Source organism: Saccostrea echinata, unplaced genomic scaffold, assembly GCF_033153115.1.
Source record: "Saccostrea echinata isolate AGI-Se365-2 ecotype Australia unplaced genomic scaffold, CSIRO_AGI_Sech_v1 ptg000062l, whole genome shotgun sequence".
NCBI classification, from domain to species: Eukaryota; Metazoa; Mollusca; class Bivalvia; order Ostreida; family Ostreidae; genus Saccostrea; species Saccostrea echinata.
Genome location: NW_026889811.1, coordinates 4,521,495 through 4,536,046, shown reverse-complemented (window position 1 = coordinate 4,536,046; position 14,552 = coordinate 4,521,495). Strand labels below are relative to the sequence as shown.

At 33.4% G+C, this 14,552-nt stretch overlaps 1 protein-coding gene across 1 annotated transcript; it reads left to right on the top strand.

Annotated features, from left to right (window-relative positions):
• Positions 1-4,270: 4,270 nt before the first annotated feature.
• On the top strand, positions 4,271-13,857 carry LOC133175424 (uncharacterized). The gene is made up of 8 exons (XM_061310528.1): positions 4,271-4,339; positions 6,035-6,265; positions 8,843-8,914; positions 9,353-9,493; positions 10,021-10,119; positions 10,859-10,978; positions 12,678-12,768; positions 13,741-13,857. The coding sequence occupies exons 1-8, from the start codon at positions 4,303-4,305 to the stop codon at positions 13,829-13,831; spliced, it is 882 nt and encodes a 293-aa protein (XP_061166512.1). The 5' UTR covers positions 4,271-4,302; the 3' UTR covers positions 13,832-13,857.
• Positions 13,858-14,552: the final 695 nt, after the last annotated feature.

Here is a 14,552-nt window from a genome sequence, read left to right as displayed (position 1 = left end):
TTCACCCTGGCATCAATTTGTATCTTCTTATAAAGCACGTGAACGCTTTATGAAAAGTATACCCATGTGAAAGGTATCAGGTCATATCCTCAGTGAACTTTTAAAACTGAAATAAATTTCTTGTATTTACATTCCAATTACAAGCTAAGTATTCATTGATGTTATTCAGACACACAGAAATTGACGAACTGTCTTGTTTACTATTTTCTTATTTTAGCTGTGAACTTTTTTTCAAAGAAATCTTGTGACATCTTATGACATTGTAAATATATAACAGTTAAATTTAAATAACACTGTATAACAATGTTCCATTAATCACTTGCAGGAAGAGGGAAGGTTTTATTTTCTTTTTAAGTTATATCATCATTTTGAATATCACTATTGTCGACAATCTGGAATTTTTTTTTTAATTCTCATATATTTTCGTTACATTCTCCAGAAGGTTAAATTTCTAATTTACGCCAACTGTAGAAAAACAAAACTTTCACTTTTTGTATAAAGTTTTTTAAAAAAAAAATGATACTGATAGTAAAATTTCTCTACCACAAACTAAATGTCAGAGAAAAAGCAATTTATACGTATTATTAATGAGCATTGATTTTTTTTGTCTCGATGGCTGTGGAAATTAAATTTTTCAAAGTCCTGTGCTGGTAATTAGCTAGATCATGTTTCATGTCGTAATATCAATCAGGCCTACACAAAAAGGATACTCAGAAAGTGAGATAAATTCAACTTGGTACACATCTGCAGTAACTTGTTCATAATCTTTACTAATCATTCTACAAACTAAATTAAATCAACGTATAAAGCATAATATGGTTTTACAAAGAAAGTACAATTTGTCTCACTGAGTGTTGTTTTATGTGATAATACCCAAAGAACGAAATTATTATAGCTCCAACGTCAAAGTTACTGCCGCTTATCATACAAAAGACAGACGAGTTGGACAACGACATATACATAGACTCGTAAATTACGTATAAAGCATAATGGTTTTACAAAGAAAGTACAATTTGTCTCATTGAGTGTTGTTTTATATGTGAAAATACGTAAAGAACGAAATTATTATAATAGCTCCAACGTTATAGATACATCTGCTTGTCATACAAAAGACAGACGAGTTGGACAACAACATATGCACAGACTCATAAATTATTTATCAGGATTTTGTTCCTCTTTGTGCTTCAAAATAAAAACGACAGGAAAAGTGCAATTATTTTAAATTCTGCTAAATCAGTCCGTGAATATTTAAAGAATAGGAAGAGCATAATTATGATGCGTCTCTCTCTTTCTCTCTGTGAGGGTGTGTGAGTGTGTGATGTTCCATGTTGTGCAAATAAATAAACTAAAAAAAAAATAAGGACCAACCAGAGAAATTCCTTTTTCCCAATAAATTTTCTAAATACTTAGAAATATCCTTTTATATATAACTTTGACAAGTGTAAAAAGCAACGAGTCAGTTAAATTTTCTAATAGTAAAAAAATGAACAATATTCAGTTGGAAAAAACAATGAGGAAATCAATCAGCACTGGATTTGAAAGGGAAAAACAACGAGGATTTGGAAGGTTTTAATGAACATGAACAGTCCAAAACCCTTTATTTTTGTCATGATCAGTATCTGGTATCATTTCTATCCCTTTTCACTTCCCTGCATCAATTAGGGAAACCGTTAATTCCGGAAGTTATCCTCGGGAATCCTGAACCATCTCTCAACAAGAGTAATTTAAGGTTCAAGGAGTGTGTTGGGTTGGTTTTACCTTTGTGAAATTTGTTTCTGAAGCATGTCCCATGAATGTTATATTGGATTGAGGTCAGGTGAGTTTGCTGACCAATCCACTCTGACGATTGTTTCCTCTTCGAAATACCGATTGACCACTCTCGCACGGTGTGGCCTGGCATTAGCATCCATCAAATTGAAATTGCCACCAATGGCGCCAGCATAAGGCCTAACAATAGCTAGATGTAAGGATTCATCACTGTATCAAACACCGGTAAGAGATGCGTTCCTTATGATGAAGAGGTTTGTGGAACCGTCGTAACTGATGCTTGCCCAACCATGACTGCCCCACTACCGAACCAGTGATGTTTAGCAACGCAATAGTCCTTGAATCGCTTGTTTTTCTTCCTCCATACACACCTACGATGGTCATTGAAATCCAGACAAAATCTGGATATATCAGTTCACAACACTCCCTGGATATGATGTTCATCCCAGTTGATATGCATAGTCTTGAGCAAACTGGAAGCGACGGTTGCAATACATGTTAAACGATCAAAGGTGGGCGCACTGCATGTCGTCTTGCATGAAGTCCCGCATCATATAAAGTCTGCTTCACAAGATCTGCATGGAGATCCGTATGTCTGCTGCTACTATTAGTTCTCTGCTGAAGGCAACTGTTGGTGACATTCGATGTTTCTTGAAAAGCAGTGTCATTTGTCAACGGTTGTCCAACAGTTGTGCTTTTCGACGGACCACTTTCAGGTTTCTGTTTGACGCTTTTAATCTGTTCAAATTGTCCAAACAAACGTCCGATAACAATGGCTGACGCCAAATTTTGCACCAATTTGAACATCCAGACTCAAGCATTCCAATGGCCTTTGCGGCTTCTTCTACTGTCAGATGTCTTCTGCGAGACATATTAACTTGTTAAAAGGCAAAAAGCGACTAATTTTACACAAATTATCGAGTTTTGTTCTTTTTTAAGCTTGTCAGAGGGTAGGAGTATTCAAGATAACCAATACCAATTTAATACAGATAATTCAAAACTTTCAATAATCAATACTTAGAGGAAATGAGCATGAATGGAAACCGTGAAATGGAAATTAAAAAAATAAAATATACATGTAGTTATATTCAAGTTTGAAAAAAAATGAAGTGGCCCTTAACTTTTTTTATTGGTTGAGTATATATATTATATATAATATATATATATATATATATATATATATATATATATATATATATATATATATATATTTATATACCAGTTATTTCACTAGGTTAGACAGATTAATTGATTGAATGTTGTTTTACGTCCCGTTGGAGAATTTTTACTCATATAGAGACGTCATCATTTACCGGTGAAGGGCCTTTACTCGGCACTCAGGGCCCTTGAGCAGGAAGGGTTCTTTATCCTGCCAACGCCTACCGTGACACGGGACCTCGGTTTTTAAGGTCTCATCCGAAGGACCTGCAACTTTCATTTCAAAGTGCCGAGAGCTTGGCGAAGGAACAGTTGCTACCTATTTTTTATCGGCTTAGGTCAGTCGCGGTCGTGATTTGAACACAAGACCTTCCGATTACGAAGCGAGCGCTTTACCGACTGAGCTACCGTCACGGTAGGTTAGAGAGATGTCTCTGAAGCATATAAGAGGGTTTTTTTATGAATGAATTGTAAAACGGCTTGCCATATAATTACAACCACAGCCTCCTGGAAATTGAGTACATACATACAATGTAATTTATTTCTAAGCATGTACTATCAGTATTTATATTTCGAGCATATTTTATACAGTTTGTCAAAGATGAAAAGAAGCATGTGTTTGTCACAAAAATTTGATCATAATTGGCTGTCAGAATTTTCTTTTCACCTTTGATATGAATTTAACAAAAATCGATTCGAATACTCTTTTTAATATAAGCTTCAACGTTTTGTAAAAGAGGAGGGGGGGGGGGGCTTGCATCGGTCTCATTAATAAGTAATAAACGATTCTCTCTGTAGATTTTTGTTCTAGAAAAGTGTGAACACAGACTAAATATCAGATCCGTTTACAAATGAACCAAAATCTTCGACTGTAGGAATACATTGCGTCGCAAGTACAATGAGAAAGATGATTATTTGATTAGACACAAATGATTGGGAAATCTTTTCTCTGACATCTCTTATTTGATAATGTCACTGTTAAACAGGAAATTTATTTCGGAAGTTATCAATCTTTTAGTGCCATTGTCGGGTGATGCAGAATTTTTATGATTATGCACATTAAATTAAAGTCATTAGGAGAGTAAATAAAAGTGTTAATTGCTCTCCAGATGTGACAAATGATGACATTTTTTTTTCAATCAATTTAGATACAGTGTATTAGTCAATTTAGATATTCGGCTTGTATATCAGAAACATACACTGTCATTGCATGTATTTTCTTCCTTGATCAGTCTCCAAAAATTCTAATTTTGCAAATATAAATGGTACACTTGGGTCAGTTCCTTCCTGTTCAATAATTTATTCATCATCTTCAGTGCATAAAAAATGTACATCTGGAATAATATTCAGTCTAATGTACATGGATATATTTCAAAAATGAACACTATCATATTCTGCTTATTTGCTTTAACTGGTAAGTTTATGAGTACATACAAAAATTGAAATAATAATAATACTCTATTGTAAATGATTGGATTTTTTTTCCCTACAACCTATCAATAACCATTCTTATATTAGATATTTTATAACGATATTTTAACGATATCTAAAAAATTACATCATAGACCCCACTTTTGATTTTCTTTAAAAAAAACTTTTATATTAGAAAACTTTTACCATTCTGCTTAAATTCAGTAAAAGCTTAAAACCTTAACACAACTGGTAAAATGAATTTTTAATTAGAGAAAAATGACATTTTGTGAGTGCATAAAGGTCAAATAAATGATAATGTGAAGTAATTTGAAACTTTTTCTTTTTTACAATTTTTGATGTGTCTATTCAAGAAAGAATAAGACCCTGTTTGGTCCGAAAATATTTATTTGGATGAAAGATATTGGAGGAAAAAACTTCTAGATCTAAAAAGTGATGTATGTGCAAATCGCAATTACAGTACAAAAAGGTCATAGTAAATGCACCATAACGCAAAAAGATGCGTATCCACCCCCCTTTTTTTTGTTTTGATTTTTAATTAAGCTATGTGTATAGATACTAAAAATATACTTGACATATAATTCTAAAGACTTTTCATAGCAAGATCCAAACTCTTTTTATAAAATCATTCAGATATCATCTTACGTATAAATATTTGGAAAGTTACTTTGAAAAAAAGTCTTATTTTATATCAGTTGTTTCTAATTCCTTATATGACAATATTCTACACTCTACACTAATAATGAGGTTGTATCAAAATAAAATATGGTTTATGCTAACGTTAAATCGGTTAGGGTGTTCCAAAAACAAAAACTACAAATTTAAAACGGGGATATCTTTTTCATGAGAAAAAAATTTTGCATTAAGAAAAAAAATCATTGCAAATAGCAAGTCTTCTTTTAACGAGTAATATTTTATAGTGTTTAAAATTTTGTAGTGTTTTAGTATTATTAGTGGAAAGTTTATAAATCAAATGACCAGCATTTCTGTCAAAATATATTTAGCTATAATAATATCTTTATATGCATGAGCGGAAACTTGTACTTAATATGTGTGACAATAGACCTATGTGAAAGTACATACATGTAGTGGGAATTTTGTACTTAAACTTGGCTCGGATGTGTATACTTTGGAGTTCATCCAGAATTGCGATATGTATCTACTAAAGTCAGGATCTGAATGCATCCATTGGTGCTTGGGAAAAATCACCCCTATACAAGTTTAATCATAATCATTTTCTTTCATAGTAAAACTTTTTTGCAGATTTAAGTTATACCCCGGTATTATCATACTAAAATATAAATCTTTTTATCTGAGATTTTTGTACATCAAGTATAATTGCAAGCAGTGTAATTAAACTACATTAAACTAGTAGATGTGTATCAAAACTGTTACCCTCTGTGGGGAAAAAACCTAAGTAAGAAAAAGAAATCGTCTTTGAAAATTAAATCATTATATTTCATAATTAAAAGAAGTTTCAAATTGAATTATTCACAAATACATGCATTTGCGAAAACAAACGATTAAACAAAAACAAAAATATTAAATAAAAATCCAAGTTTTAATTAAATAATTCAAAGCCTACTTGTTTGCTATTATAAGTACGATATATATATATGCCCGGTATAATATCTCAAATAATTTACAAAATACAACGGTATACTTTTCTTTGAATTAGGATTTCAGAATAACGGCATCCTCTCATACACTCAGCATTTCATCTCAGATAATATAATGTCATGGTATGCTGCAGACAAGGCCTGTCCTAGTTTGTTTAATCCTGGTAACGGCACCATTCACATGGCGGTGAATTTATCGGCAAATCCTCAACAAATACAGGTGTTGAGAACCCTCAACAATCACGAAAGTGTCTGGTTGGACGGGTTCCGATTTCATCTTGGTTGCAATGGTATAATTTTGTATTTCTAAAGAAGGCAACAAGTTATAATCTTATAATTTAATTCTGATTGTAACGCTGTATTTGATTGGATAAAAAATTTACTTTATATTGTATAAAATACGTTGCCTACGTCACAATGACTTGCGTCAAAAACGTATCGATCTGCCTGACGTTACATTCAAATTTTGTACAAATTGAAGTCATCTTTTAAGGACAATCATTTTTTTCTTACACCAAATGAATGAAAATTAAATTATAAGGAATGAATTTGACAGCTACCCATTTTATACGGTATAAACTGGGTTGGGGCAGTTTACGCTTTATAAACCGCGTAACTGTATACGAATTCTTTTGAAATCCAACGATGGTGTAAATACAATTTTAGATGCATATAGTACCTATTAGTCATAGGATGACAAATCCACATCGAGTATAAGCTAGCACTATATTAAACAGGTCCGGACGGAAAATTGGTTTGTTTTATTTGAAGATTCTTACAACAATACCTGTAAGTAACGTGATCAAATTAAAGGATGTGACGCTGAACACCTGTCTACATAAAATTAAATTCTTCTTAACTTAAATATGGCATCTTGTATTTTTAGAATGTTTTTAGCACTTAATATATATATACGTTTCCTCCTTTAACATAAAAGAGTTCTTTAAAGGACGTTTCCATGCATATGACTATAATAGCGAGCGCAGCGAGCGGCGCGAAGCGCCGCTCGTCACTGCGAGCTCTAACGACAACGCCTGGGCGAAGAGAAAATTCGGACTACTGCACATTCATTCAATAGATTTTTTTTCCGCAGTAATTCTGACCCACAATGCATCGCTTCTTGTTCTCGCTGCTAACTTCGTTCACGCGGTGACAACAACTAAAAATTCACACAAAATAAACTCACCTTAATTTAATGGATATTGCATGCAGATAGTAGATTAAACGTTCTTTGTTAAAATATTTGCACTTTTTAAACTTTGTTTATGGAAATGAAAGCAGCTAACATACGTCATGTGACGTCACAGTCTAGACGTTCCAAATGTCTCGTGCGGTTTGAAGAGGCGGATCATAATAATGAAGTGAACACTGCGCTCGCCCCAACGGTCGCACCGTCAACATATTATGAGCATAAGTAAATAAATGTCAGCGAAGTGATATTCTTATATGATCGTGCCAAATTTATAGCAAAGTTAGTGGTTTCGGAAAGGTCGTACTTTCTCGTCTATCATTTGTCGAAGGGGCAAACATTTAAAGAGCTTAAGCGTTATGAACTCATAATTGTTCAAATATCCCGAGTATTAAGGTCAAGATCTATTAAATGAAAGGTGCCTTCAGATTTCTGAAATCTGAGAAACAAGTTCTTTCAATGATCCTTTACAAATATAGCTTGGCGAAAGTAGGTGTATCGGGGCATAATTTTTAGGTAAACTCAACGAAAAATGATACTTTAAACTGTTATTTTCAATGAAAAATGAAGGAAATCAGGTATAAATATGGGAGTTTTTTCCTCCTCAGAAAAAGAAAATGTATCAATATTGCCTAGAGTCTCTCAGAAAACAGTTTTTCATATCTTCTTGACCTCTTCTTTAAAATATTAATTTGAATATAGGTATCGGGGTTAATTTTGACATGATTTCAAACTGAATTCCATGAAAATGTTTTATTTTCTACGTAATACTATAATAGCCGTAAAGTACGGGAAAAATTAAGTTTAAATCAATTATGACGTCATAATGGATCTAGCACCAAAAAGACAGTCTAAACTCATTTACTAGATCTTGACCTTAAGGTCAAGATCTAGTAAATGACTTTAGACTAACTTTTTGGTGCTAGATCCATTATGACGTCATAATCAATTACAACTTTCTTTCTCCCGTAGTTTACAGCTGTAGTAGAATTTTGTAGAAAATAAAGTACTTTCACGGAACTCAATTTGAAATCATGTAAAAAGTAATCCCGATACCTATATTCAATTTGATATTATTTTAAAGAAGAGGCCAAGAACATACAAATTATCGTTTTCTGAGAGACTGTAGGCAATCTGGATGCATTTCTTTGTCTGATATGGAAAAAAAACTCCCATATTCATGACTGATTTTCTTAATTTTTCACTGAAAATGACAATTTGAAATATGATTTTTCGTCTTGTTCATCTACAAATTATGCCCCGAAACACCTTATTTGACCAAGCTAAAGTTATAAAGCACCATTAGAGGAATTTATTTCTCAAATTTGAGAAATCTGTAGGCACCTTTCGTTTACTAGATCTTGACCTTAAAGCCATTTTTTTAAAATTTCAAATGCGTAAATTAAGCGACGGTCCTAAAAAAAGCACTCCGCAATTAAGTCTATATTTGCAGTAAAATACGATACCCTCTCCCCTTTCCTCTCGAATAAACAAAGTGATGAAATAAAGCTTTGTTCAGCGTACAGTGTGTTCATTTTATAGAAATAAAGCGATAATATTAATGTGAGTTACTGCAATTTAGTTATAACTTGTAATGTAGGTCAAGTCTACGACTTATTTGCCATTCAGTGACTTTCTTTGAAAGATTTATATGTGAGGGTTTTGATCTATATTTAAGCCAATTCTTGTGAATACTTGACTATACAACATCTCGTCACATCTGAAAAGTTGAAATCTATATGCATCAAAGGTAAGTTGAATAAAATAATTTACTTGCTAATTAATTGTTACTTGACAATGACTACCCCTCTACGGTTCTTTTAAACATTAATTCATAGTAGCTCTAGATAGAATGGGACACGCAGGAAAACGGAGTTAAATAAACTCTGCTACTGTATACAGGGGTATTTTCGCCCCGTGTTATTTTACCCTTTAATACTTACAAACAATTTTGCCCCATTTTAGATTCGCATAAACACAGTTGTGTTAAGAGTTAAAGCTGACTTCCTCGAATTCACCCTGTTTACAATTTGCCCACTTGCAACAAGGGTGAAAGGGGCGAAAATAAAGCGGAGGAGGGGGTCCCTTTATACAGTATTATACGGTTTGTCCTCTTATGCCTCTTGTGAAACCTCGAATGATATGAAAATTTCTGAATTTCATATTCTAGTTTATGCATTTTTTTCAGATGGTAATCGAACAGCACAGTTTGACTGCAGCAAAGGGGATACCTACAATTTTACCAGTGTCCATGACCAATCAATGCTCCACCGTTTAACAGAATATGTCAGCGGCGAACCGCTGAAAATAAATCGGGCAGACATAGATGGTATTAGTTTCTTTGGTCTGTCAATACGTTTTCTTACAGGGGCGTAGATAAGAAATACAAAAAACAAATTTCTATCATTTATCTCGAAATGAAATGAAAGCAGGAGATTTTTTCATGAAATGAAATGAAAACAGGGATTTTAATGTTTCATGCATGTTAACACAGAATTACACATACTACAGTATATTTTATTACTGTTAATTTTAAATTGCTCTTTGTATACCCATTCAAAAACAAATTTAAGAGGGGATAGAGGTTTACAGAAAGAATTATGATAATTTTGTCTGACTTACGGCACATTTGCATATTCAGCTGTGGTGTCGCAACTATATTTTGTCAAGGTAAATGTGTCTGAGATTTTATTCCATAAGATAAACCAAAAGTATACAGTAGATCTCATTCTTTCATTATGATTATGTTTTAGAGAATATACATCAATGAGAATTCACATAATACGCGATTTTCCAAAACACATCTACTATTATATTTTAGTTTGAATCAGTCATTCATACTTGTACATGTTGTAGGCATACTGAAGCAGTGTCGACTGGCCACAAGAACCTCGACTGGATTCATAATAAATTATCAGAATTGCGCTGATAAACACAAAGTTCTGTGTCAGAGACGTAAGTCTACCTCTACGTCAGTATGCTCATACCTAAAATACCAAATTAAGATTATCAAAGTATTTTTGTTGGAAACGCTCCTACGTGTATGTACTATGTTTTTCCTGGACGTTTACATGTTATTATATGCTGTTGTCTGTTGGATTACACTGAGTTGACGGGAAAGAACTTCGATTTTTAATGCATAAACCTCCTTGCTCATAGAGTAGACAAAGGGTATTAAGTGGCTTTTGACTATCTATTTGTGCAAGCTACCTCAAAAGTTGTATTTAAATAATACACAAATTATTAATATTTAACAAAAGATTATCAATAACATATGTTCAAGGAAAAGACTGCATGATTTAAAACCTTATATTTTTATTTTTTTTTTTTTTTGTATTTTAATTTGAGCATTTTGTGTGTGTGTGTGTGCTGTGTGTGTTGAGGGGGGGGGGGGGGAAGGGAAGGAAGGACATGCCACATTACAGAACAAAGGAAGATAATTCAAGTATAATAATTGATTAAGCTTGCCCTTAGATCAAAAATAAAATAAAATAAATTGAAATCTTCAGTTGTATTATAAATTGATTGTACACATTAATTATTTGCATATGTTTCCCCAAAATTACATCATGACAACTTTTGCATTTACTGCCAAATGTAAATTCTCAATTTACAACATGACACTTTGATGATTTTTTTTCTTTTTGTATTTCCAAAGTTTAGCTTGTAAACATGTAGTTTAAATCTATTTTAGATTCCAATTCCACCCCAATTGTTACAACCCTCGTCTACAAGCGGTCTGGTGTGGGCGATGACGCGGAAGCCATCTTCATCTCTCCAAGCAATTCAAAGGAGGCTGGGTTGACAAGTTCCAGTACGTACAACATTCTTCTAAAAGCGGTTTCTTAGGTGAAATTTTCATACACCGTTGTAGGGTGGATTTTAGAGGTATACCGTGTAAGTGGAATTTTTAGCGAGACACATATTTAGGGATTTTGCCTAAAAGGTCTGTGTTTAATTTTAGCAAGAAGTAAATTTAGCGATTTTGTAATGCCTTGGAAGGTTACAGTTACCTAAGATGTGGGAATAAATTGTAAGCGAATTTAATTTTAGCGATCTCAAATGCCAAAATTGAATCCTCGCAAAAATTTCTGCTTTATTCATTATATTTTCGGAATTTTATATAAAATAGTCTTGATATATTTAGTAAAGCGACTATTAGATTTTTGATTTTGGTCAGATCTAGACCACATGATTAATGTTAAATAATGTTAACTCCCTAGTGTAAGACTTTATTTGTCTCTATATTTAATTACTTCATCAAAAATTTAGAAATGTCTATAGAATTCTTGTCCTGGGGATTATGAAACCGAGTTCCAATCCTTGCATAAAAATCTTATTTTTCCCTGTCCTTAGATGTTCCCATTCTGCATACATGTATGTTACTGGGCGTTGATACTTAGATCTATGTTTTTTTATTCTTTGAAAATTAAAATACAAGATGTGTTTGTGAAACACTGATGCCCCCGTATGCAGCTTATCGCCAAGATTAAGTCTTTCAAAAGTAGGTAAAATTCCAAGGCCAAGTCAAGAGGTCAAAAATGTTGGTACACAAAGAAAGGTCTTGTTACAAGGTGTACACAGCATAATATGAAATCCTGAATTTGAAAGCCCTAACATTAACCATTAAAAATTATGCCCAAGGTTAAAGTTTGGTTACAGTTTTTCAAATGTAGGTTAAACTCCAAGGTCATGAGGTTCTTGTTTATCTCGACTTCTAAATATACAGGGGAAGAGAAGAAGATTCTTAAAGAATTTATGCATTTTCACTATATCATCATTAGAGCCCCGCCTTAACACTAGAACCCCTGACCCTTGAGCCACAAATTTCACAATTCTGGAAGGTGCACCCTTGCTCATCATAACCATGCATCTAGTTTAACTGCTTTATATACAGAGGGAGAGAAGATTTTTAAAGAATTTATTCATTTTCACTATATGATCGTTACATGTAGAGGCCCGCCCTTACTCCAGAACCCCTAATCCTAGGGCCATGAATTTCACAAGTTTGGTAGAGGGCTCAGTGCTTATTACAATCATGCCAACAGTTTGACTGCTTGATGTCCAGGAGTAATGTAGAAGATATTTTAAAAAAGTGCTATTTTTAATGGTTTTAGCCCCACCCTTGGGAAGAGGAGGACAGGGACCCTAAAATTCACAATTTTGTACCCCTTTACCAACTGATACTATATGCCTTTTTTTTTTAAATTGGTTCAGCGGTTCAAGACATAAAGCTGAAAATGTTCCAAAGTTTACGACTGACGGACGATGACGGACAAAAACAGATAGCAATAGGTCACCTTAGTGACTCAGGTGACCTAAAAAGCCTTAATTAGCACCAACCGTTCATAGGTTATGGCAAAGGTTAATTTGTTTAAAATTAAACATACGGCCAGACAGAGACGGACAGACCCAAACCAAAAACTTCATGCCCGAAATATCTATTATTCATCAATACAATGCATGTATCAACATTTGTTTAATATTAAAGTTTTCACGACAAATTATAACAGATTTCCTGGACGCTAAATGGCTCATTACCACCGGTCTGTCAGCAATGGCGTGTTTTTTCAGCGTCTTCATCTGTATATACCTGTGTTCCAGGTAAAAATCAATTGCAAAGTCATCTTTATTGGTAATGAATTTACTTTTTTTCAATTAATTTCATTTGAATGAATGATTAATTGATTGTATGTTGTTAAACGTCCCATTCGAGAATTTTTCACTCTTATAGAAACGTCAACGTTTGCCCTTCAATTTTAAACCTATACTCGGCACTCAGGGCATTGAGCAGAGAGGGTTCTTTATCGTGCCACCGCCTACCATGATAGGGACCTCGTTTTTTAAGGTTTCATTCGATAGACCCGTGACTTTCACTTCTTATGCCAGGCTTTTGGCGAAGGAATAGCTACTAGCTATGCTTACGTCCTAGGTTTGACACGGCGCGGCGAACGAGAATCGAGCCCGGGCCTCCCGACTACGAAGCGCTAGGCTATAGTGACAGTGAATAGCTTAAATATGGAACTTAAACAAACTTGGATATTTTGCAAAAAAAAAGGGGGAAGACAAAAAAAGAAAAAAAAAGGACAATTAAAGAAATCAAAGCAAAGCAAAAACTAAGAAAAGATAGCATACAAGCAATATGTCAAGGAAAAAAAACTATTAATTCTGTTCTATTTTAGAATAGAATATCTTCACTCCACAGAAATAACTAGCTTAGATACACACTTCCTGTGTATTCATGGATCTTGCAAATAGGGAATTCTGTTTGACAGAACAACAAACATATCAATCCCGTTAGTTAAGAATTAAAACAAAACACACACAAGAAGAAACAAGGAAGTAGGAAAAAAGAAAAAAAAAGGTGTTATTGTAATCAAAATGGAAAATATAAAACTATGTAGTTTGTCGAGAAAAAACATAAGCTCTTAAATGTGTTCTTACTATTATATTATTCAACAATTTTCAAACATTATGCTTGGTTATTTTATTTCCAAGTGAAAATTTAGTTAATTGTGAGTAGCAATAGCCAGTATTATAATATTGTAACTAAATTCAAACATCTTTACTCCACAGGAAACACCTACCTTTAAATTCCAGCATCAATTCAAGTCGGCGACGGCGTAATTTCCAAGAAAGCTTCATCCTGCCAAATTCTGAAGACTGAAGTCAAGTCAACAGACATATATTGAATGTGTAGAACATAATATATTTTAAAACTAGTATAAGCTTCTATACTTATATAAACATTTGTCAATACTTGGTTTTCTACAATGTATAGCTTATGTTTTTTAAAAAAATAATATGAGTGTTCATATATTTTCAGATGGTTTTGTAATTCTCTTTCGCACCTGTGTGCTAGATTTTTTTTTAAATACATGGAAATGCACTTCTTTTACCAAAAGAGATAATTCCATACCACAGCATCAAAAATGAAGGTTGAAACTTCACTCTAGCAATATTGTATCTGACTTGCAAAGAGTTATGCACTTCCTGGAGGAAATTAACAGATGAAGCCAACATAGTATAAATTAATTACAAAGTCTTTCTTTAACTCCAATGCCGCGTGCTTGTCCGCGGTTTCCCACTAGGCTACGGGGCTCCTCCTAAATTATTTATCCGGTCCATTGGTAATCGATATTGAATTTCTAAATGAACCTAAACAGCCATGATGGAAGGACCTAGGGTCCCGCACTCATTTCTTTTAATCATCCGTGCAAAAAAGAAATTAACTTGAATAACAATTTCCACATGTTCATCTTTGGAAAGACTATGTATGAAAATTAAATGCATGTGCTTTCTCTCCCATCTTAAAAAAAGTTTCCTTCTGTTTTGCATGCCTCCATATATCTTTCGTCGCTTTCATTGATGCCTATTAGATGAATGTG

Bases quoted from the DNA above. Each gene is read 5' to 3' on its own strand.
- LOC133175424 (XM_061310528.1), top strand. From the start codon at position 4,303: ATGAACACTATCATATTCTGCTTATTTGCTTTAACTG. The intron at 10,120-10,858 runs GTAAGTCTACCT...AATCTATTTTAG, and splicing joins CAAAGTTCTGTGTCAGAGAC to ATTCCAATTCCACCCCAATT. The intron at 12,769-13,740 runs GTAAAAATCAAT...TTTACTCCACAG, and splicing joins TGTATATACCTGTGTTCCAG to GAAACACCTACCTTTAAATT.